The 24685-nt window shown below is 44.7% G+C and overlaps 1 protein-coding gene across 1 annotated transcript in view; it reads left to right on the plus strand.

Moving 5' to 3' along the window:
• Window positions 1–19093, plus strand: part of grin2ba (glutamate receptor, ionotropic, N-methyl D-aspartate 2B-a) — a gene marked incomplete at its 3' end in the record, with an annotated part of 126964 nt that extends 107871 nt beyond the window's left edge. The window contains exons 10-14 of the mRNA XM_084073064.1: window positions 1119–1348; window positions 1580–1740; window positions 4263–4450; window positions 10176–10414; window positions 16805–19093. Of these exons, the coding sequence (XP_083929190.1) occupies window positions 1119–1348; window positions 1580–1740; window positions 4263–4450; window positions 10176–10414; window positions 16805–19093 (3107 nt within the window). The remainder of the gene's footprint in view (window positions 1–1118; window positions 1349–1579; window positions 1741–4262; window positions 4451–10175; window positions 10415–16804) is intronic.
• Between the last annotated feature and the right edge of the window lie 5592 nt (window positions 19094–24685).

Genomic DNA, 24685 nt, shown 5'->3' on the forward strand with positions numbered 1-24685 from the left:
CTGCTGACACATGCCTCACTAAGACTTTTTTACTTTCCTTTTTAAAAAGAAAAAGAGTTTCCATATTCACAAATCACATGTCAGCTCTGGCGGCGAAGGGCTAGTTCTCCATCATATCTCCTCTAGCGGAAAGATAAGGAATAAAAAAAAAAGATAAAATCAATGTCTTCCCACCATGTGTCTATATATAGAGACAACAGCTATCTTTTATTCCCCTTTCCTCTCATCCCTCATCATGTTCTGGTTGAAGGCGTACGTATCCCTAAAGTGCTGTTCTCTTCTGTGCAGAGTTTTTTTCCTCCCCTCTCTCTCTCTCTCTCTCTCTTTTCTTTTTCTCCTCCTTTTGCCGTGGGAGTTTGCAGATGGAAGTTTAGACACAGATGCTCTAGAGTGATAATCTTTCAGTGGCCTGACTGCAAATTTGCTGATTTGTAATACAGCTCATTTGGCTAACTTTCTGGCTAACTTCACAAAGGAAGCTGGCTTGGCATGACAATGCCATTGAGTTTCGCCCATGGACAAAAGCTCTACCATCTGCACGGAGATGCCGGATTTGCAACGCACGGAGCCACGGACACACACTCAATACAACACAAACACTCAAAGTCCAATCACAGCATAACGGCTGGAATGAGTCAAACCACTTTCAGACATGTCCTGATGGTCACTTATCCTCAGACCCAAAACACAAGTTTCATTGTAAAAAGAATGACCATAATCCCAGTCACATGCCAAGTTTCTACTGAATAGTTACTAGTTAATAGTTCAAATCTAGAGTGTTAATTTAACCACAGTGCTTTTAAAACAATAATGTTTCAGCAATATTAAACAGTTTAAATAATTAAACACATCCCGCCTTCTTCTTCTTTAGTTTGGGAACAAACCAGGTCCTCAGCTGTGAAACATTCTTCAGAACAAACTATCCTGCTACATCTTGCAAACTTCGTGTGTGGTGTGTGTGTGTGTGTGTGTGTGTGTGTGTGTGTGTGTGTGTGTGTGTGTGTGTGTGTGTGTGTGTGTGTGTGTGTGTGTGTGTGTGTGTGTGTGTGTGTGTGTGTGTGTGTGTGTGTGTGTGTGTGTGTGTGTGTGTGTGTGTGTGTGTGTTTTTCTTCTCTCAGAGCCTCATGGTCCATCATTCACCATCGGTAAGGCCATTTGGCTGCTGTGGGGTCTGGTGTTCAACAACTCTGTGCCGGTTCAGAACCCTAAGGGAACCACCAGTAAGATTATGGTGTCTGTGTGGGCCTTCTTCGCTGTCATCTTCCTGGCCTCTTACACTGCTAACCTGGCTGCCTTCATGATCCAGGAGGAGTATGTAGACCAGGTTACTGGTCTCTCAGACAAGAAGGTAGGTGTTGATGGCTGGAGGATGGAAGGATGGATGGATGGATGGATGGATGGATGGATGGATGGATGAACAGGGAAATGGATGGATGGATAAGCTTTCTTTAGTGTTTCAGTTAAGTTGTCCTCTTTTATCACATATACCTGTGTACTAATAATTTATAATGTATAAAATATAACATAACATATTAAACATACAGTATACTTTGTGACTCTCGCTCTGTCCGGTCCATAGTTCCAAAGACCCAACGCATTCTCACCCCCATTCCGCTTCGGCACGGTCCCCAACGGTAGCACAGAGAGGAACATCAGGAACAACTACCCAGAGATGCACTCCTACATGGTTAAATTCCACCAGAGGAACGTCAATGATGCCCTGGGGAGTCTCAAGGCCGGGTAAGGAGTTGCACAACATAATGGAAGGGCGTTCGTTCAGTCATGCACAACATACAGTAATGCAAGGGGCAGGGCATTCAGTCATGCACCATGACGTGTGTGTGCATTCAGGGTTTCAATGCAACACCAACGCTACTGATTCCATTGATCAATTGACAGAGTACTAAGCTGTAGTAGCTAAGCCTTGGTCATGGGCGAAGTGCGCTGTCGCAGGCATGCTTTGCAGTCCCACGGTGTGTGCCTGCCTGATATAAGTGTGTCGATAATCTCCGTCACCCAGTGGGCACTGTCAGCAGCGAGTAAGTAACACGTGTGTGTGATCGAGAATGAGGACAGTGGAACAGTGAGGATGCAAGGCATAGAGGTGACGAAGGTGAAGGAGTATAAATAGTACCTGGGGTCAACTAGCCACACTAATGGGGTGTGTGGAAGAGAGGTGAAGAAGGGAGTACAGGCAGGGTGGAACGGATGGAGGAAAGTATCAGGAGTGATCTGTGACAGAAGGGCACCAGCAAGAGTGAAGAGGGAAGATGTATAAGACGGTTGTGAGACCAGCCATGCTGTACGGCTTGGAAATGGTGGCACTGACGAAAAGACAGGAGGCGGAGCTGGAGGTGGCAGAATTGAGGATGCTACAATTCTCATTAGGAGTGACCATAGACTGTATAAATGAGATGGACGAACCCCCTCCGCTGCTTTCTACAGACCGAAAATGAATCCTTTGCTGCAGACTGTGGCTCCGCCATCTTTCACTACGCGTCAGAATGAGTTCAGACCATTATTGGTTGGGTAACTTGTCAATCAAGAGCGGGGGGCGGGGAATGAATGCTATTGGTTGTGTAGCGTGTCAATCAAATCATCCCGCCCCTCCTAGAGAATAGCCTACTTTATCGTCAATTTTATAATAAATAGAACCATAATTTAGCAAAACGCATATCCTGATGATTGAAAGGAGACTTGAAACTAGCGACTGGAAGCATATAGAATTTATGACAATTTTTATTACAGTAAGAAAATCGAGTCTGAAAGTTGGTAAAAACCCATCGGCTTGCGTTAAAATAAATTCTTTCTGAACTCACAGGTCGGCACGGGTGAAACAGCGCCTCTCGCTGGACATTTACTAAACATCCGGGTTGGCCTCATAGTAAATATCTCAGCCTTGCCCCTTGGGAGTGACAAGCAGGGACAAGATCAGAAAGTACTATATTAGAGCAGTGGTTTCAACCCTTTTCATATCAAGATCCGGGCCACTATTTTATGAGATTTAGCCTCTCAGACCCAAGACTTAGAATATTTTGTTGATCTTTAATTAAGCAATGCAGATGTTTAACAATGATTTTACTCTTGAGAGGGTAAAATGAAACCAAATGGACCTTTAAGGGTCCATTTGGTTTAATTTTACACTCAAGAGTTAATGATCTCTTAGGGTCCATTTGGTTACCAACTCTCCATCATTTAGCTGGGGACCACCTGGAACCCCCTCAAGAACCACTGGTGGTCCCCGGACCACTGGTTGAGAACCCCTGCATTAGAGGATCAGCCCAGGTTAGAAGGTTTGGGATAAAACAAGAGAGGTGAAGTTGAGATGGTTTGGACAGATGTGCAGAGGAGGGATGAGGGGTGCATTGGGAGAAGGACTCTGAAGATGGAGCTGCCAGCCAGGAGGAGAAGAGGAAGGCCGTTTATGGATGCGGTGAGAGATGACATGCAGGTGGCTGGAATGACTGAGGAAGATGCAGAGAACAGAAGCAGATGAAAACAGATGATCAGCTGTGGAAACCCCTGATGGGAATTAGCCGAAGGAAGAAGAAGACCCAGTGGTCACTGTCACTGTGGTGAAAATAGACAGAAAACCACAAAGAAAGACCAGCAAAATTGTTGTTTCCAGTTCAATGACAACTGTCTGTTGAGGAAATAAACAAATTAACAATTTGAAACCATTTAGTTCACTCCCCCCCCCCCTTTATTTCATATCATCGCTGACAGGCAGAATCTCCTTATTTCATCTTTTTATAGCACACGCACGCAGACATTCAGACTGTTGACAAAAAAGATGACAAAGTGGTTACTAGTTACTGTAGCACAACTAATAGTGTACCTGATTGAATGTGAGTTTTCAAATTGCACATATTGTGTAATAATAATAATATGTTTAAATATCAGTTTTTCGTCCACTTATTTCACTTATCTTCATTCAAACATTCAGTGGCTGAAATATCTTTCACTATCGAAACTCGCTCCCATTCCTCTCCTCTCTCCTTTTTTTTTCTTTTCCTCTGAGCTTCTTCACTTTTCATCAAGTATGTCTCTGTGCGGCACTATGTGCCAACTCTAGCCGTTGGCAAAGTAAGTGGAAGTCTATTACACTTATCAGCAGCTTAGTAGTTCTACTTAACAGGTTAATTGGAACGTAACTGTGGTGTCTGGCTCCTCCACACAAATTAATTCTCTCTCACTCTTTCTCTCTGTCTCTCTCTCTCTCTCTCTCTCTGTCTCTGTTTCTTCTCTTGTTATCATGTCAGCAAACTGGATGCTTTCATCTACGACGCGGCTGTGCTGAACTACATGGCTGGCAGGGACGAGGGCTGTAAGCTGGTGACCATTGGTAGCGGCTACATCTTTGCCACAACGGGGTATGGCATCGCCATACAGAAGGAGTCGGTCTGGAAGAGACACGTGGACCTGGCCATCTTGCAGCTCTTTGGAGATGGTAAGACCAGCACAAGAAGCTATGTTTAGTTTAGTTCATTAACGATGCAATGTTAATATGCAGTGACTTGCTTTTGTGTACTAATTTTTCCATAGGTTAATAGAATATAAAGTACCCTGTATGCTTATGATCTGCGCATTTTTCGTTTATCACATACCTTTAGCCTTATTTATTCACAAAGAACAGTGTGTATTCTTTAAATAAATTGCTGTTAGTGTAACCATGAACTTATTATGTACTGACAAGTATAATTAGAACATGAATAAACATAGTTTAATGTTATTCCTTCACACAAAAAAAAGAAAGCATCACGTCTGAGCTTTTGTGACTTCTCGTTGCTGGACCCCGGTGCTTCCAAGTATGTCCAATCAGAGTGCAATGCACGTCTACCCTTGTTCGAGCTCACCTGCTGACTATCTTGTCTATATCTCTTTGAGTTCAGCAACATGTTCATATAATTTACATTGTCACAGCTTTCGCTTTTTTGTTTTGATCCACGAAGGAGAGACACACCCAAAACAAAATGTTGGCAAGGTCCTGACAACCATAAATAACATCATGTACAGTATATACGGATATATACTGTATATGGTCATTGTAAAGTGTAACCCAACATGTTAATTTCCTCCCTTTGCATGTCCGTTGGAATATTCATGTTCCTTTTCAGAAAATACACCAGAGGTATTCAAAGATCAAACTGTCCGTAACATGAATATCTGTGAAATATGCATAAGATAAAATCTGTGTAACCATGATCTGCTGGAAACAAAGACCGATCTAGAATTTCATCCCTCCTGGTCTGTCCACGATGAGAGCTGGCAGATTAGGAAGAAAATGCCTTTTCTTCTCAGAGCCTTTCTCACAGCACTTCGAGCCAAGTCATTTGTCTGGGGGTTGCAATTTTGGTGGCCTGCTAATTCGTTTGGAAAGTCGTGTAATGTAAGCCCACTCCGACATCCATCAAGTATAGACGGCGGAAGGTGAGACAATACTGCTGAGAATACGCGTTGAGATTTAACTCCACCACAGGGGCAGTATACTTTATGATCACGCTCTGCTTTTATGGGAAAATGTCCAGGCTCTCTGGGGCTTGTTCTGGCGAAACACACTTTGCTCGCTGCCATCTCTTGTAGGACCATTAATGAATCCCTGACTGAGCGGGGGAGATGAAATGAAACGTGTTGAAAATGCTCAATCTTTTAACTCATAAAGTCTCAAATCAAAAATTCATTGTCATAAACAAGTCAAAGCATCACAGATAATGGTTATTTGCTGTGTTTATCGACTATAAGAGTCTAATTTCGCAATGCCCCAGCTTGATTTACAAGACCGCTCAGAATGGCTTTGGAAGTACATTGGAAGTAGGTTTGCACTGTGTGTGTGTGTGTGTGTGTGTGTGTGTGTGTGTGTGTGTGTGTGTGTGTGTGTGTGTGTGTGTGTGTGTGTGTGTGTGTGTGTGTGTGTGTGTGTGTGTGTGTGTGTGTGTGTGTGTGTGTGTGTGTGTGTGTGTGTGTGTGTGTGTGTGTTGTGTTGTAACTAGTTTATTTGGGCATGCTCCAGTGTGTTGTGAGCATCCTGAACCAAGGGCCCTCCAGGGCCCAGTATAGTGTGTCCCAGTTAGGACTGCCAGTATGGCTCCTGGTGTATTTCTGCACCCTCCTCTCTGTTTGTGTGTGTGTGTGTGTGTGTGTGTGTGTGTGTGTGTGTGTGTGTGTGTGTGTGTGTGTGTGTGTGTGTGTGTGTGTGTGTGTGTGTGTGTGTGTGTGTGTGTGTGTGTGTGTGTGTGTGTGTGTGTGTGTGTGTGTTTGTGTGTGTGTACTTATGTGTGCATGCTTGCCGGTGACAATCTGAATATGGGTCAACCTTGTGAGACTTGGTAAATGTGGAAGCGAGAGGGGAACGTGTGCGAGCGAGCGAGAGAGAGAGAGAGAGAGAGAGAGAGAGAGAGAGAGAGAGAATCTATGTTCTCTTTAGGTATAGTTTTAGTTTTTACAGTATCATCAGCCTACATACAATAGTCAATAAGGTCCAGAGGCAGTGAGCACCTCTCTCAAACTTATTGATCAAAACAAAAGTATGTGTTGTTTACTTTCTAACTTCTTCAAAAGTGTGTGTATTAAGTGACAGAAAATGAGGTTGAGTACATAGGTGTGTGTGTGTGTGTGTGTGTGTGTGTGTGTGTGTGTGTGTGTGTGCATATATCTGTGTGTGTGTTTGAATATGGGTCAGCGCGCGGTAACATCCCCTGTGCCACTGCACCGGGGCAGTGATACACGTACAAAGCGGCCGTCCCCCTCTCTCGCCCCTCTCAGGATTTCAATGTCACTTTGCCCCGCCTCTCCATACGCACTCCCCTCCTGGTGGCCTAGAAAGGGATAGGATTCACATGGAGGGCCTGGTGGACTCATATGGAGGGCCTGGTGGACTCACATGGAGCGCCTGGTGTCCTGATATGGAGGCTGGGCAGAGGGGCTGAACAGTCTGAGGCCTGATTTATACTTTGTCGTACGATGGTGTCGCTCGCCAAAAAAGCCAAGCTTGTACTGTACATGGTCTAATTTTGACAAGCGACACTGTCCAACAATGGAGTATGAATTATGCATTATTGGGAAGGAAATATAGAAAAGTTGAATAACACTTTCAAATAGTAGATCCTTTTTTTAACCCCACTTTGGCGGGGCACTAAGGATGGCGATGTCAGTCTGTTCATCCGTCCATCACTGGTCACGAACAACATACTAGTACCGGGTGGATTGCCATGGAATATGCGGCTCCGCAGAGGATGAACCCCATTGATACTGTATACGTGTACCCCATGGGCTTTCCTCTAGCGCCACCTTCAGACCGCAATGTCACTTTTACACACAAGATATTTTATAATCATAATAGGCAGATTGCAGATTGGTGTGAGGACTGATTCACTCCTTGATTAGCAGGGATGCATGTGGCTCCTAAGGTATACATATTGGTCTTAACCACTTACTATTGAAAATAATTCGAAAATAGCCTATCTACTGGCTCACAATGTGTTGCAATGCAAGGCTTTGTGAGCTTGTAGATCTGCTATTTTCACTATTTGTTAGTGTTTTCTTTTGGGCGGTTAAGCAACACCCCATTTTTGGGTACTATAAAATATATTTTCATAGTAGAAATTGACAGGCAAGTCGGAGGGGAGAGAAAGGATGACAACACAAATACACAAAGGTTATGCATTGAATTTTAACCTATGAAACTGAAAGCTATGCGCCATGCAAACTACATGTAGCTTCACTGAAACATAAAGATGGCCCATGTATTGAACTAGTTGGTGTGTGTTGGTGTAAGTCAGACACTTCTGTAGTCTCCAGAGTAACATCGCTTGGTAAATATACTCTATCAAAATCACTCCTCATGTATATTTAAAGGTAGGGTAAGTGATTTGCTTTGGTTAAAATAAGTGTTAAATAGCTCTATATTCTGATAGTACTCATTGTTATAGAGTGTTTGCTCAGTAACAGGAGTCTCCTTGTCTCTCCAGCTGTTTATTAAACAGAAAATGCATTTTTGTTTCAGTTTCAGTTTCATTTCCAATTTTATCCAACCAGGACAGAGAACTCAATCAGGACACAGATTAAACAAGTGAGATTGGAAGTGATGACACTAAGAAATGATCAGACAAAATTGGAACTGGAACACTATACAAATGAAACTTAAAAATGGGTACTTTCTCCTGATTGGCTGAGATTTTGACACCTACCGGAAAATGTATTTTCTGTTTATTAAAGAGCTGGAGAGACAGGGAGACATGTTACTGAAAAAACACTCTATAGCAATGATTACTATCAGAATATAGTGTTTTAACCTTTTAACAAAATACTTTTTGTTTTAACCAAAAAATATCACTTACCCTACCTTTAATGTATTTGAACAGTAAACAACTCTGTTGCTCCGTTGCTCCGGACTAACACTCTATGTTGCCCAAGTTGTCAAGTGGCCATTTATAGGACAGGGTGAGGATAGAGGCCTCTCACCTTGAACTGGTGTGTGTCAAACGTCAGGACTTTGAAAACAGACACCAGCCAGCCTTCTGGTGGGTCCTCACATGGCAGGTGTTACTGATTTTGTTGCAGACGAAGCGGGACGTCTGGGTGTAGAAGTCAATGAAACGCTGCTGCCACAGACAAACCACTCGCAGCGTTAGGCATGCTTAATTTATGCTCCGTCCTAGGACAAAGTTAATGTTTTAGATGTTAATGTCATCATGTGTGTACACGTCATCTCTCTGCTGTGGAGGCTCTTGGTGAGGGACTCCAGTATGAGAGCAGTGCTGACATGTGGATGTATGATTAATGAACCAAATGCCTGACCTGCCACAGTCTGCTTTGATACAGAATGGCTACTGATGAAACAGAAGGTGACCCACAAAGAGACCATGAGGCTCAGAGACCGGTCTCAGACACATGGGAACACAAATAGGACACACACACACACACACACACACACACACACACACACACACACACACACACACACACACACACACACACACACACACACACACACACACACACACACACACACACAGACACACAGACACACACACACACACACACACACACACACACACACACCGTCCACCGTTCATCAACACGCACATCCTAATCACACACACATTCTGTGCACGCATACACATGCATGTATGCATACAAATTCACACGTAAACACATGCACACATGCATAATGTACTCACACACGTATACAGTAGGCTACATACCATATTGGCACCAAAGCATTTACATACTGTAGCGTAAGCACCTACTTATCTTCACACAGGCACTCACACACACACACACACACACACGCACACACACACACACACACACGCGCACACACACACACACACACACACACGCGCACGCACGCACGCACACGCGCACACACGCACACACGCACACACACACACACACACACACACACACACACACACGTGTGTGTGCTAAAGTGAGTGTTTTCTCATGCATCTGAAGAGTGAACCATGTGCAATTAATATGCAACCGGCCACTCTCACGCCTTACTTGCTTTTAATTGTTTGTCCCCTCTGCTGTGAAATGTCCCGTGACATCCAGAGCAGTGCACATAACTTCCGAATTCTGTCATTCTTTCTGCACCCCCCCCCCCCACCCCCAACCACCCATTATCGCCTCCTATCTCTCTTTCTCTCTCTCTCCTCTTCTTCCGGTTGCATCATTCACTTCTTCCCTCGCGTCCCTCCAACACCCTGTCCTGTTGTTACATCATGCTCCTTCCTTCCTCCTTTATCTTTTTGCGTTCCGTAACCCCCCCCCCCCCCCCCACACCCTCATTTTTATTTCAATCCCCCGTTCAATTATGGACAAAAAAACACACCATGCCCCCCCACACACACATACATCCATTCTCAACTCTCGTCTTCCCATCTCCCCATCGTCATTTGCCTTGAACTCACTCTGCTTTCCTCTCTATCCTTCTCTTTTTGTCATTCGCCCCTTTCATTTCTTCCTTTCCTCCTCTGTCCATTTTCCTTTCTTCTTCATTGCTTCCTCACCCCATCCCTCCCTTTCCATTCTTCTTTCTTTCCTCACCGTCTGCTCGCTCTTTCCACCCCTTCATCGCCTCTCGTGTCCCCCAATTACCCCCCCCCCCCCCTTATCTCCCCCTCCCCTGATCCACCCTCTCCACTCGTCTCCCTCCACCTCCTCCCATGCAGGTGACATGGAGGAGTTCGAGGCGATGTGGCTGACGGGGATCTGCCACCACGAGAAGAACGAGGTGATGTCCAGCCAGCTGGACGTGGACAATATGGCGGGTGTCTTCTACATGCTGGGAGCCGCCATGGCCCTGTCTCTAATCACCTTCATCTGTGAACACTGGTTCTACTGGCAGCTGCGCTTCTGCTTCATGGGGGTCTGCACCGGTCAGCCGGCATGGCTCTTCTCCATCAGCAGGGTGAGGCGGGGAGGGGAGGGGATGGTGGGGGGTGGCAGGGAGGGGAGGGGAGGGGAGGGAGGGAGGGAGGAGGAGAGGGGAGGTACGGAGGCAAGGAACCGTGTAGGTGCTGGAAGTTGTTTGCGCTTATATGATTCTGTGCCAGAAAACAGCTCTAAATGGGTTTTGAAGGTCATGAGGCTGGCTTATATTTGATTAGATTTTTGATTTGTAGACCTTGTTAATCCTGCAGGGGAAATTCAGTTTCAGCTTCACCCAGCTGAAGGCTGCTCAGATGGTTAAATGATGAGCGTTCAGGGGGAGCAGTTAGGGGTTAAGTGTCTTGCACAGGGACACTTTGACACATAGTCCGGGGGCCGGAAGGCGAACCCGGTTACCTTCTGATTACCAGACAGCCTCTCTACTCACAAGCTACGGCCACCCAATATTCATACACCTCACTGTTCAATGTGTGGTTTAGTTCTATACCAGCAGTTCTTAGTCAGGATTACTAGTATGTGTTCATTTTAAACTGTAAAACTGACTGAGTAAAACTGAGTACCAGATTGGTGGAAATGGTCACATTCCGTATGACAGTTGTGTCAGAGGTTAAACAATCCAGTTGAAAGTCAATTTCCTCTGCCTGTCTGTGCTTAATGACGTTTTAGGCAATAGCCAGAATTGGTTAAAATCATTGTGAATTAACTACTTTTGCTGGGGACCCCCTGGAACCCCCCCCAAGGACCCCTGGGGGGGTACTCAACCTGGGGTTGAGAACCAATGTTTTACCGTATACTAGGTATGAGGCACAGACTTCTGTAATGCAAAATCTCCACAAAATCTAGCATGCTACACAAATGCTAGGTTGCCGGAGGTTTACTCCAACGTAAGTGATGCATGTAGTGTACAATAATAGAATCTATTACATGCATGACCGCTCATCTCTATTAAATAGATAGATGAGGAGTTCTTTGAAGATTCTTATCCACATGTTGTGGCCGTGTCCCAAGCTAAATATATATATATATATATATATATATATATATATATATATATATATATATATATATATATATATATATATATATATATATATGTACATATATAATACTGTGCTAAAATATTTCTTTCTGTCTAACAATTGATCCTAAACATCTTACAGCAATTTTTGGAATTCTAACTGAGCCAAATAAACAATACCTACGGCTACGTATGTAAAGGACCTTCACTACTAGATAGATACACTCTTATGCAAGTCACGTGGAAACATACCTCTCCTTCTACAGTATGTTAGATGGATTACTGAGGTCCTATATTGTGTCAAACTGCTCCCTAACAAGATTTAAAATATTGTTGCTATTCGGGTTTTTTTGTGTTTCCTTTTGTTTCCTTTACTATTATTGTCATTACTGTTATACTTGTTACTCTACAAGCTCTATAAGCTCACAATGTGTTGCATCGTTGTGAGCTTTTGTTATTTTAATAAAACATTTCTTTAACATTTTTGGAGAATTTTAAAATATTTCGTAAATAATGATATGCCCAAAATAGAGATGCCAGGTTGAAAGTGGTTAACTTGTTGATTAGTAGTGGTTGGGAAGGGTTAAGGGAGATATTCTTTCATATGCACATCACAATATTTATTTGTAACTATAATTATACACAAAATGAAGAGATTTAAAAAGAAAAAATATATAAAACAAAACAGCATACAGGATAAATGTACACACACTGAAATAAATATGAATGCTGGGAATAGAGCAAGTAATAGAGCAAGTCATTTATTGTTTTTGCCATCCAGTACCCTGGTGAGTGTTTCCTCATCAATGTATTTTTACTCTTTAACTGTACATTTTTACACTCTGGATTTTACTGTGTAGTAGTTGTAGTGTCAACCCTAGCATTTGAATAAACGAGACTGAGGGGCAGAACACATATCTCCGCCAGGCTGGGTGGCCTACCCAGGGCTGTGTAAGTGGCGGAATGTGACATTGCAGGGATGAAACGAGGCATGGCGTCAACTGTACTAGGCATAAGCGTATACTGTATGTGTTGATCAGAATCAACTTTATTGTTGATAGCCTAATTTGTTTTCTGATTAGTAGTTGTAATTTTGGAAGATAAAGCTGTTGATACCTAAGATAACAGCATTGTTTGAGTCTACAATCTACAGTTCAAGAAAACATGAAATGGGCTGGAATAGCATCACCGTGAGGCTGATTTGAAATATGCGGGGAGTGACTTCCTTGGCATACTTGCAGCATGAGAAATATGTCAATGATTGGTCTAGTAGTTGTTTGCAAGATTAGCTCACAGAGAGACAGGGGGCAAAAACATAATCCAGCCTACGGCCTGGCGGAGATAACAAAGCATCCTATGAGATTACAATTCAAAGTATCAGTTTTATGTAATTTACACCTCCCTGTCTGTAAAGTCACCCTCTGTCCTTTATCCCACACCATCAACTTTAGTTTCCTGGAAAGAAGGCTTCAGTCCGTAAAGAGACCTCAAAAGGCTTAGACACCAATAGAAGCATAAATTAGTGATGGATCTGCGTCTCAGGCGGCCGATTGAAATCAAATCCTTGCATGCACTGCAGTCAGGAGCACAACATGGGCTTTCTCCTTTAGTTTTTATGCCTAGGCCCGTGCGATGACAAAAACAAGGCAAAATATTTACAAAATGTTGAGCTGAAATCGATATTTCACTCAACGAGTGAATCGGACCCCAGAAACGGAGGGGTAGATTACTGGATCCCGGGAGACCAAAGTCACCCCTCGAGGTGTTTTATTTACATTCCAATTGTTTTGACGTGACTCCGATGTAATTCACTGTGTGCCTCTGAAGGTGAGGCGCTGCAGGGCTAAACCACGTGGCTAATTTACAGCGCACAGCCACACACACTGCTACTGCCTCCTTCATTCCCATTTGAAATGCAGCTGTGGCGTCATGGCTGTTTGTGCCAAGAAATCAGAAGTACAGAAAAAGAAAAATCTGTAGTTCCTTTTTTTCCTTTTCTCAACTCTAATATTACGCCTCAGTGCCCAACTTTGATTATTTTGTGTGGCGTTAATTTAGCGAGGCAGTGTTGATTTGACACGTGCGTGTGTGTGTGTGTGTGTGTGTGTGTGTGTGTGTGTGTGTGTGTGTTTGTGTTTGCGCGCGCACGCGCGTTCGTGTGTGTACGCGCGTGCGTGCGCACGTGTCTGTCTGTGGCTACAGCGAGTGCGAGTTGTACATGAAAAAATACAGTTGATTTCTAATTGATTATATCTCGTTACCATTTGCATGAGAACTGGATCTGAGCCGATTATGCTTTTGTATAATGTTCACTGATTGCTCTCATTTACACAAATTACCTCTGTCTTTTTGACAATGTAACAATGTGAATCGTGGATAGGATACCCACAAATGCAGCTAGACGATAATTTATTGAAATAGTCAATGAGTGCGTTGATTTGTATTCCTGGCACAGAATGGGGCATAATGAAACAACAATGGTGGAAATTACAGTTTATTATAATTTATCTTTCCTCAATCCTTGGCATCATAATACTCCTCCACGTTCACTTGAATGTTTTTCCCACCATCGTCTCTTCTGTCCTTTTGTAATTTCTCCTCTTGCTCTGCCACTCAGATTGATTCTGCTTTTTTTATTCCACGCCATAATCCAATAAACTTTATTATCATTGCTACAATTAACATTTAAGCCCAGCAGTGTAAAAAAAATGAGAAATCTGTCACGGATGGCATGAGTCACGTGGCTCCGGTCATGGCTTCACGGTCGGTTAGCGCTCCCTCCCGCCTGCCAGGGGCTCAGGGGCTGTGTGAGCGGTCCTCCCCTAGCTACCTTCTTCTCCAGGGCCCACCTGCAACACTGAAACAAATTAATTACATTGATTTAAAAGGCCTCTAATGACTTTAGAACAGTAAATGTATTAGAGGCTTAATCACTGCCTCCTCTTTTTATCCTGTTACGTAATGCTTCTATTCATTGGAGTTTAGCGCCCTGTACACCGTGCTACACGTACAGTAATGTACAGGCAGCATGCTCCGCTGGAATGAATAAACAGTCCACACACTGCAGGGCTCCCATCACATGATTTAATGCACCAAAAAGTGAGTGACGTTTTGAGCAACACAGGCCCTTCTTCGCTGTTCACCCTACTGTACACTCATACATACACATTACAGCAAGAAAGGTATAACATGTTTTTTTTTTATCAGCTTGCCTTTTACCAGTGTAGTAGAATCATTAGTATATTACGTAACTATTCCTGGGAGTATTTTGAACGAGGGTGTACGCATGGAAACCTGGCGTGGATGGCTTAGGAACAGAACTCGTTTATAAATATGTAAACATCCCAGCCATGTTATTGTAATCACTTGGATTCAAGCGCCGGTCTTTCCCATATGAGAAACTAAACAGCTACTGCTCATCCAAAGTGGAATCCCCCCGGGCCAAGGAAGATAATAAACTTCATGCAGGGCTACTCTGCTGCACTACGTCATCATCATAGAAAAGAATGGATATAACGGACATGTAACAGACATTACTATTGCTTCCAATGCTGTGCTGCTGCTGTGCATGAGCATGTAATCAATCCACGGGGGCCTCTGTGATACATTTGTTCCATATAAGGATACGCTGCATGGTATCCTTAGCAAGAAGTGTCATGGGGTATCCCATAGGTGGTTGTGAACACAATTCATCTATACTTTTAATATGGTGATGATATGTCACCATTTCCTATTATAATAGCATTAACCACTTGAACCCTAACACCCCTATTCTGGGGGAACATTCACCGAAAAATAGCTGATCTATAAGTATTGTGAGCTTGTAGATCAGCTATTTTCAGCAAAGAGATTTGGTGTTGAAGGGCAAAAGAGCAGACGAAGTACAGAGCCGACCCCGGCCAACTAAGTATAGAGGATTTAAGTGGTTAATGGTTATTCATTCAAACCAACAGGTAAAAGACAACGTCAGAATTAAGGCGAAGCCTAGTCAGCACAGAACAAGATGGAGACAAGCAACAGAAAAAGGAAGGGCAGTGATTGACAGAGGGAGACATAATGGCTAAGTAAACCAGGCGGTGAGGTGGGAGGCACTAGAGACAGAGACAGATTAAAACCTCTCTCTGATGTTCCGTGTTCATAATTAGCTGCATGGTGAGGATGAGGTCAAAGGTTTGAAGCAGTGGACCAAATGAGGATGAGAGGAGAGAGCGCCACAACATCATCTCCCAAAAAAACGAGAAGATGGAGTGGTTGAGAGCCTCTGATCCATGACCCCTTTGTAGAGCTCAAATGCAACCAGGCAGGTCAGAGGTCAGCTAAACTCTGTCCTTTAATAGCAATCAAAGCTCCCATTATATCCAACAGTCTGCAGTCCTCCAGAAGGAAGAAAAAACCTTGTAAAATCATTGGTCGGGATCGATCTCATCCCCTACTGTCCCCCATCTGTTATGCTTCTCTCTCTCTCTCTCTCTCTCTCTCTCTCTCTCTCTCTCTCTCTCTCTCTCTCTCGCTCTCTCTCTCTCCCCTCTCTCTATCCATTTTTATCTGACTATCGTATCGTACATCACTGAATGCAAATGGTGCAGTTTGTCTTTCTGTCACTGGCCTGCCGGGCCTTGGGCTCCCCTGTGCGGGCCTTCACTGTGAAGCCCTAAAGCGAGGGAGTGTGATGCGGCAGGTGATGGTCAGGGGCAGTGGAAGGCTAGGTGTTTAATAACTGCCAGAGGGGTATTGTTCAGCTGAATTCTAATCACATTGATTAAAGGTATTGATCGATGGGACTCTAGGGTTTTACGCGGCCTTGTCTGCTCTTATCAATCCTCCACCTATCCTCCTCTCTTGAGTCCATCTCTTCATGACCTCACCCTCTCTCTCTTCCTCCTCCTCTTTCATACTGTAACATCTAATTTATGTTATAAAAGTATCTATAATTCTACTTACTATTTATGGATGGAGCTAGTAATTAACTACATCAGCATAAGAGGAAAGCCTATTACATTCTCCCAGGTGGTGCTCTTATCTACCCATAGCGCAAAATTATATTTTTTCTAGCTAGACGAACCCCTTTTTAATTAAAAATAAAGGCAATAGTGGCATGTATTTTTCATGTCTATTCATTTGAAATACTTAGATCCAGTTATGTTACAATCATACATCGATTGCATGTAATTTGAATAAAATCTTTTCTATTCAGAAAAAGGTTGGTTGAGCTACAGTAGTACCCTGCTTCACATTCATACTGTACAGTGACACATTCACACCTGGGAACTGCCCAGTGCCCCTTGGCAGAGAACATTATCAACGCATTCATTACAGAGTAATTTAACAAAAGAAATTAGTTTCTCTGCTACCGTTTCCCTCTTTTAATCTCCTCCACTCTCTCTTCCACAGGGCATCTGGAGCTGCATCCACGGCGTGCAGATTGAAGAGAAGAGCAGCTCGGCTCTCAACTCCCCATCGGCCACCATGAACAACACCCACTCCAACATCCTGCGTCTCCTACGCACCGCCAAAAACATGGCGTCCCTGTCCGGTGTCAACGGCTCGCCGCACAGCGCCCTGGACTTCATCCGCCGCGAGTCGTCCGTCTACGACATCTCTGAACACAGACGCAGCCTGGCAGGCCACTCAGACTGCAAGCCTCCATACCTCCCAGACGACAACATGTTTAGTGACTACATCAGTGAGGTGGAGAGGACGTTTGGCAACCTGCACCTAAAGGACAGCAATCTGTACCAGGACCACTACCTGCACCACCACACTGGATCAGCACTGGGGCTCAGTGGGCCTTCACCCAACAGGCCCCATAGTCTGGGCAGTGGTAGTTCTTTGGAGGGCGGCATGTTTGACTGTGATAGCCTGGGTGGAGGGGTGGCTCCTATCTTCACCACCCAGCCCCGCTCAGCACTGACCCACAGGAATATGAGCAAGTTTGACCTGCTGTCCGGACAGACTCCGCCCCCCAGTCAGGGCTTCAAGGGAGGCCTACCTGACCTCTACGGGAAGTTCTCCTTCAAAGGAGGTGCCTCTAGTTCAGGCTACATCCCCGGCCAAGGCTACTATGGGGGGAGAGGGGACGAAACTGGGACCATACGCTCGGACGTGTCGGACATTTCCACACACACAGTGACCTATGGTAACTTGGAGGGCAACGCCAAGAAGCGCAAGCAATACCGCGACAGCCTGAAGAAGAGGCCAGCCTCTGCCAAATCCAGACGGGAGCTGGATGAGATCGAGCTGGGCTACAGGAGGAAGCCCTACCACATCAGCCACCACCACTATCATGGCCATCGCTCTGCCTCCCCGCCGCTACTGCCATCTGAGCGAAAGAGAGGAGGAGGGAACAACGGTGGCAACTCCTACATGTTCAGAGACAAGGAAAGCGTCAGGGATTTCTATTTGGACCAGTTCCGGCCCAAAGAGGGAGTGCCTCAGTGGGAGCACGTGGACTTGACGGATGGCCCCGGAGGAGGAGTGGGAGGAGGAGGAGGAGGAGTAGGCGGGAGCACCTGCACCTCCCTGGTTCCCGTGGACGACTTCCTGAAGACCAAACCCAAGAAGTCAGAGTCAAAAACTGGGGGCGGGGCCGGGCTAGCGGGGGGAGAGTGGGAGTGTCGGAACTGCCGGGCCAGCGGGGGAGGAGGGAGCAAGCAGATGTCCATGCACGGGGGCGGCGCTGGAGGTGCGGGTGGCAGCGGGGGGTACAGCGGCGGCAGTGGTGTTAGCTGTGTGTCCTCTGGGGGCGGGGGGAGCAGTCGCCCCAGCTCAGCCACCTGCATGCGCTGCGAGGGCTGCAAAAAGACAGGCAACCTCTACGACATCAGTGAGGACAACAACCACCTCTTGGAACAGATGGGGGGAGGCGGGGGAGGCCCCCAGGTTCAGGCCCAGCAGCGGAGAAAAAGCGGCGGCAAGCTGCTCCGGCGGCAGCACTCCTACGATGCGTTTGTCGACCTCCAGAAAGAGGAGTCAGGGGGGGTGGCGAACCTGATGGGGGGTCTGGGAGGAGGCGGAGGTGGGGGGATGAGCAGCACAGGTATGGGAGCGATGTTGCCTCCGCCTCGGAGCGTTAGCTTGAAGGAGAAGGAGCGTTACTTGGAGGGCACCAGTCCCTTCGCACACATTTTCGAGCGCCATGGGGGCTCGGAGAGAGACAGGGAGAGAGACAGGGACCCACTATTCTACGGAGGCGAAAGCCGGAAAGGAGCCGGCTCGCCATTCGGCCTGTTCAGAGGCGGTGAGGGACTCCACCGTCGCTCCATCGGGGAGAGAGACATAAGGGACAGAGACAGATCCTTGATGGAAGGAGGGGGCGGATCGGGATTCTCCTTATCCAAATCTCTTTACCCGGACCGGGTCAACCAAAACCCCTTTATACCTACCTTCGACGACGACCAGTGTCTGATGCACGGAGCCAAACAATACTACATGAAAAAGCAGCAGCAGCAGGTTGCCCAAGACAGCCGAAGTGACTTCAGGGGCCCCATGGGCGTGACGTCATACCTGCCAGCGTCAGCCACGGCAGGGGTGATGTCTAACGTGACCCGCTTCCCAAAGGAGCTAGGTCTGGGCGGCATGAACCACCATGGCTCCATGCTGGGGGTGGGGCCCCCACGGCCCTTCAATGGAAGCAATGGCCATGTGTACGAGAAACTCTCCAGCATCGAATCTGACGTCTGAGAAGAGGAGGGGAAAGAGGCGGTGGGGGGTGTCAGGAGGGAAGGGTGTAGCGTTGGAGGAAATCAGGGATGATTCCTAGATAGCTGAAAAACTAGTCTATAATGAAGGGCCCCAACATAATGGTAAAAGGAGAGAGGCTTTAGAGGAAAGGAATTTGATGAGGGAGATAGAGGGAGTTAACCACTTGAACCCTAACATCCCTATTCTGGGCATATAATAGGGGAACATTTGGTAAAAAATAGCACATCTACAGTATGCCCAGCTTGTAGATCAGCTATTTTCGGCAAAGAGATTTGGTGTATAGGGGGAAAAAGGAGGGGGCCAAGGACAGACCGCTCTGGGACCATGGTCAATGAAGTATGTAGGGTTTAAGTGGTTAGACAAAAGCCCAAAAGTGAAAACCAGGGCATATAGTGCGTCAGGGGCATGCTAAGCCTTACTCAAATCATGGTCAAAGCTATTATAATACTGCAGGCACACAGAGTCCAATAGCCCCCCCCCCTTCCACACACACACCCACACACACACACACACACACACGCGTGCGCGCGCACACGCGCACACGCGCACACACACACACGCACACGCACACGCACACGCACACACACACACACACACACACACACACACACACACACACACACACACACACACACACACACATGCTCACACATTCTCACACATTGAATCTCGCTACCCACACAACACACTCAAGTACTTCAGGGTCATACACAAGCGAGGCAGAAGTCCATGTACTGGGTCATTAACAGGAGACGACACCTCGCCGTGGTTCGATATTGGAGGTGTGAGCCTGGCGAGATTTGATGGCTGTCTGTGAGCTCCCGCGGGGCGCTTATGAGGAGAGACGAGGTAGAGAGAGGAGGAAGAGAGGGAGCGGAGTGCCCATCTGCTCCTGTGTCACCACGGAAACAGAGACGTTATCACATCGTTAACCAGAAACCCCGGACGCAAGAAGTGACTAGTGCTTCTCTTGCTCTCCACAACAAGAAGAGGAAAGAGAAAATACAGCCTGGTCGGTCCTTCGATCTATCCTTCCCTCCCTCTGCCCGGCACTCTCTCTCTCTGTCCCGCCCCCCACCTCACCTCCTCCTCTTCCTACGTCACTGACGTTCTTGTTTGCTATTAAGAAATACAATCATGAAATGATAATAAGATATTCTTACAGAAATAACAGGGTATAAGAACAACAATAATATTATTAACATTGTGAATAACAAAGATATTACTATTGATTACGATAATACTGGTTACGATATCACTAAGGTTTTTTTTGTTTTCTTTGTTGTTTTTTTCCCCTTGTTCTCACATTCTGTTTGGTATCAGATTTCACTGCTGTTTTATGATGTGTAGTTATTTCCTTTGCTTGCCCCTTGGTGGCGGCAGCGGGAGGTTGATCTCCAACATAAACGACACACCAGGAAGACAGAACAAAGTCCTAAGCTCACGTGTTTTTGTTTCTCCACTGGACATTATTACTCCATATACATTTATTTGCTCTCTGAGGGGAGAAATTAATGTTAGATGAACATGAGAGGATCTGGAAGTCATGATGTACAGTGCTGACAGGTTTCTCATACAGTAAGGTCCTTGTTGGATTTCCATGGCATTATAATTAACTTTAACCCTGGCATCCCAATTTTGGGCGTGTCATAGGCGGAAAATAACAAAAACAATTTGAACTTTTTTGAAATTTTATCAAAATAGCTCACAACACGTGGCATCGTGACACATTGTGAGCTTGTCAAGCTCACAATGTGTCTCGATGCCATGAGTTGTGGGCTTTGTACATCGGCTATTTTCAAAATGATTTAGAAAATGTTTGTGGTTAAGAATCGCAGGGGTTCATACAAGAGAACACATACACACATACACATACGTACAGGTGCACAAGCTGTGTTAGTTCGATGACTGTGAGAGACATTACTTGTCAGAGGCTGGTGGCTGAAGATGCTGGGAGGAAGGACGTGCCTTATCGGTCTCCAGTCGATCTGTCCACCAGATTGGATCGGGTCCTCACACAGGGAGAAACCATTCACAAGCCAAAACCACTGTACAATGTTATGACTTCTATAACAGTTATCAGCTATAAGGGATACAAGATAATGCCATCACTGAAATGTTATTGTTTTTTTTTGCATTGCATTATTTCACTCAAACAATGTCAACCGTGGTTCATGGAGTTGTCCTGATACTGTCCAGCATTCCCCCCCTATGACAAATAGACTGATACATCCTGTCGCCACGAGACAACAAGTATTGACCGCTTGTTTTATTCAGGTTACGCGATAACGGTCACTGGCCCATTGAGGCTCACTTTCTTGCACCTGCCACCAGTATCTCACATGATGCATTACTTTTCACTCACAAGCTACAGGTCTATGCAGGCCTATGAGGCACACTCAGAAAGTACTGCGATGTAAAGCATTTGTTTGGAAACTGTATATGGTTAATATATGCTCTGTCGTTGTTTATGTAGGTGAAATACTATGTATTGGAAAATTGTCATTGCCCGATGACAGTGAAGGGATATGATATGATGTTGATATAAGCCTGAGATTGAGCGGAGAAGGATGTCTATTTCAGGCAGGTATCTCATATACTGACCAAGGCAACGAGAGGCAGAAGGCGGCCATATTGAGAACGCTTAATGGCTGTTCACTTTGACTGATGTCGATAATGGTCCTTTTAGCTGGAGAGACCTCATTTCTTGTGCAGGACCTTTACTCAATATACTAGGTCCAACACGCTCTCAACAGACATGCCTTATCCCCCCCGCCCCCAGCAGGCTCATGATGACTCATCATATTACTGTACAGAATAAAGCGGCCTCTATTAGTTATTTAAAGGCTTGCTCCTCGATTAGCAGGCGGTGTCAGAAGTTCAAGGGCTGCAGGAGATTGCGTCGGCATGCCGGCCTAGAGATTGGAGCTGCTGAAGGGTGTAGATTGTGTTCTCCCGATCTAAATGCACCACTGTAATAAGTTGGTGTGTACTTGGGGGGGAGCAAATTGTGATTGAATAACAGCTGTAATTTTTTCCCCCGCACCAACCTGCTGATTACTATTCAGTTATTCATCATCGCCTCCTCCTACTCTTTCTTTCTCTCTCCTCGTTTCATAGATCATGCCGTTGAAGTGAGACGCATCGAGTTAGCCTTAAATCAACTCCCCCCACACCCCCAACCTCATGACTCTCCTTTATGAATAGATAGGGATCTTTGGGAATTTTTATTGCGCATTCGGTTTTGAAGGGTCAGGGCAACCATATCAGCCAGATGGTGTAAAGGAGGAGCCACAGGAAGGAAGGGATGATGACTAGAATGCAAGGAGAGGACAAGGAAAGACTGTGGAGCTAGCATCAATCAGTGTCAGCATCAGTATGTAAACCTTTTCCTTGTAAATATTCTATTTAAAAGCTCTTTTCACTTTGTACAGTACAACAGACAGACAGGATGTAACTTTCAATATGTTTTACAGCAATTTAAGAAATAAAAAAACAATAAGATAAAAAGTGATAAAAATACAAAAAAAAACATTCATAAAAATATGCAAAATATTAGTTAAGACACAAATATTACTAATCAAGATAAGTGATATTATGATGAACCAATTTTTTTTCTTTGGATCTCATGTTTACTTAAATAGTTTACCAATTAATATACTGATTACTTTAAGAATTATGCTTTTTTGCTTATTTTCACTAAAGTGTTTGGATACTGAGGATAATTGTAATGTAGGTATAGACATTTTGGTGATTAAAAAGGGGAGGTTTAGTTTTAGGAGTCTTTCGCTAAGTTTCCCTTGAATTGTGTTAGATTCTCTCTCGTTTTAAGATAAACTTCTTCATGCTTTTTCAAGATAAATGAAATTATCTACACATTTATGTAATACAATATTACATGTATACATAGATGATATTTGCATATAGAGGCAGTATTATATTGTGATCCTTAATTTTTAAGCTGCGATCCTTGTTAAGAAATTATGGAGATATCTGTGTTTTGTTGCCCCTTTTACTTTGACCTGGGTTCTAATGGTGATTGCACACAGTTTTATCAGAGCCATCATTGGCCCCGGCCTGTCCTACTCCCTCTCTATGTTTGGGATAGACATCACTGTGGTAAAGGATGACACACACACACACACACACACACACACACACACACACACACACACACACACACTCACTGGACATTTCCCAGTGTGAACGTTATCAATATTGCTGAGGATTTTGGTGCAAAATCACAGAAAAAAACGAGTGACTGCAGTTTCATCATGGTGAAGAGTGAAGGTGAAATGCATTTGTGCAACCTCTTATCAAAAATGGTGAAACATTTCCTTGGTCATATTATGCAGTGTGTTGTCACATGCACAGATGTTGCTTTGGGGCAATCAGTTGATTTTCTTTTTTAAATGTGTTCGCATAAATATTACTACAGCATATAAATTCACAGCTTGAAACATTTCAGTGTAATGGATTCTCATTTGATTTTATGCAACCTTGAGAAACACTTGCATATGACACATTTTGGGTGCACAGGCTAGACCATGAGCCAGAGAATATAGGATTTGTAATTTGTTATGCACAGATGTAGTTTATTCACATGCAGTTAGAAATTCACCTTTCTCTAATTACAATAAGTTCCAATAAGCTTCTTTCCAGCTTCAAGGGGACAAATACATTTCTGCAATTTTTCCCTTAGATGCATTCATGACCAGAGGGTCATTAGAAAAGTGAAACATGTATCTACGCTCACATAAACCGTTTGGTTTGCATACAGTATGTATGTTATTTAAGAGCCATGCACCACATTGGCCCTCCTCAAACAACAACTCCCCACATAATGATTTTTAGATATGCCAATATACCAAATCATCATTGGGCAACACCCCCTATAAAAGTGGTTGGAGTATCTCAGGTTGGGTACAGCATTGTTTAGCCCATATCCCAGCTACTGCTTGGATACTAGTTGAAGCACTCCTGGTTCTGCAGTAAACATACTGTCAGAGCTGCTCTGATACATGCATGGTGTGTCCAGGCCAGCACAGGGTGCAGAGTAAGCAGGCTAGCCAAGTCTTTTATTTCCCATAAGGCCACTGAAGGTCCCAGCCTCCCTTCTCTGCACACAAGCATGCCACAACACATTTATTTAAATGGTGTGTAAATGGCGAAACACTGTGTCATATTTTTACGGGGCAAGGAATGGCTGTGGCAGGTTAGCGAGCCGTAACATACTGAAGGTGGAGGGTGTAAATATATCCTGGGCTGACAGCTATTTTCCTGGTAGAAATACTGCCGCATGGGACCAAATAACAGCATTACTTGGGCAGCTACAAGGATCGATATACCTGATTATCTTTTAAATTGATTAACTTTACATGTATTCTCGGCGTTGAGTTTTGCTTCTTTGTTGAAAGGTATTTTAACTTGTTTTGTATCAATATTTACATGATTTATGGTGACTACTGTAAGTAGCACTATCTTTGGTTGATTACTCAATCACTTGTGTGATTTCGTCTCATCCAAATAAGAATTATTTGGTCAATATAAAGGATCTAGTATGAGGGCTGA

Source organism: Gymnoscopelus microlampas, assembly GCF_963454915.1.
Source record: "Gymnoscopelus microlampas genome assembly, chromosome: 11".
Classification (NCBI taxonomy): Eukaryota; Metazoa; Chordata; class Actinopteri; order Myctophiformes; family Myctophidae; genus Gymnoscopelus; species Gymnoscopelus microlampas.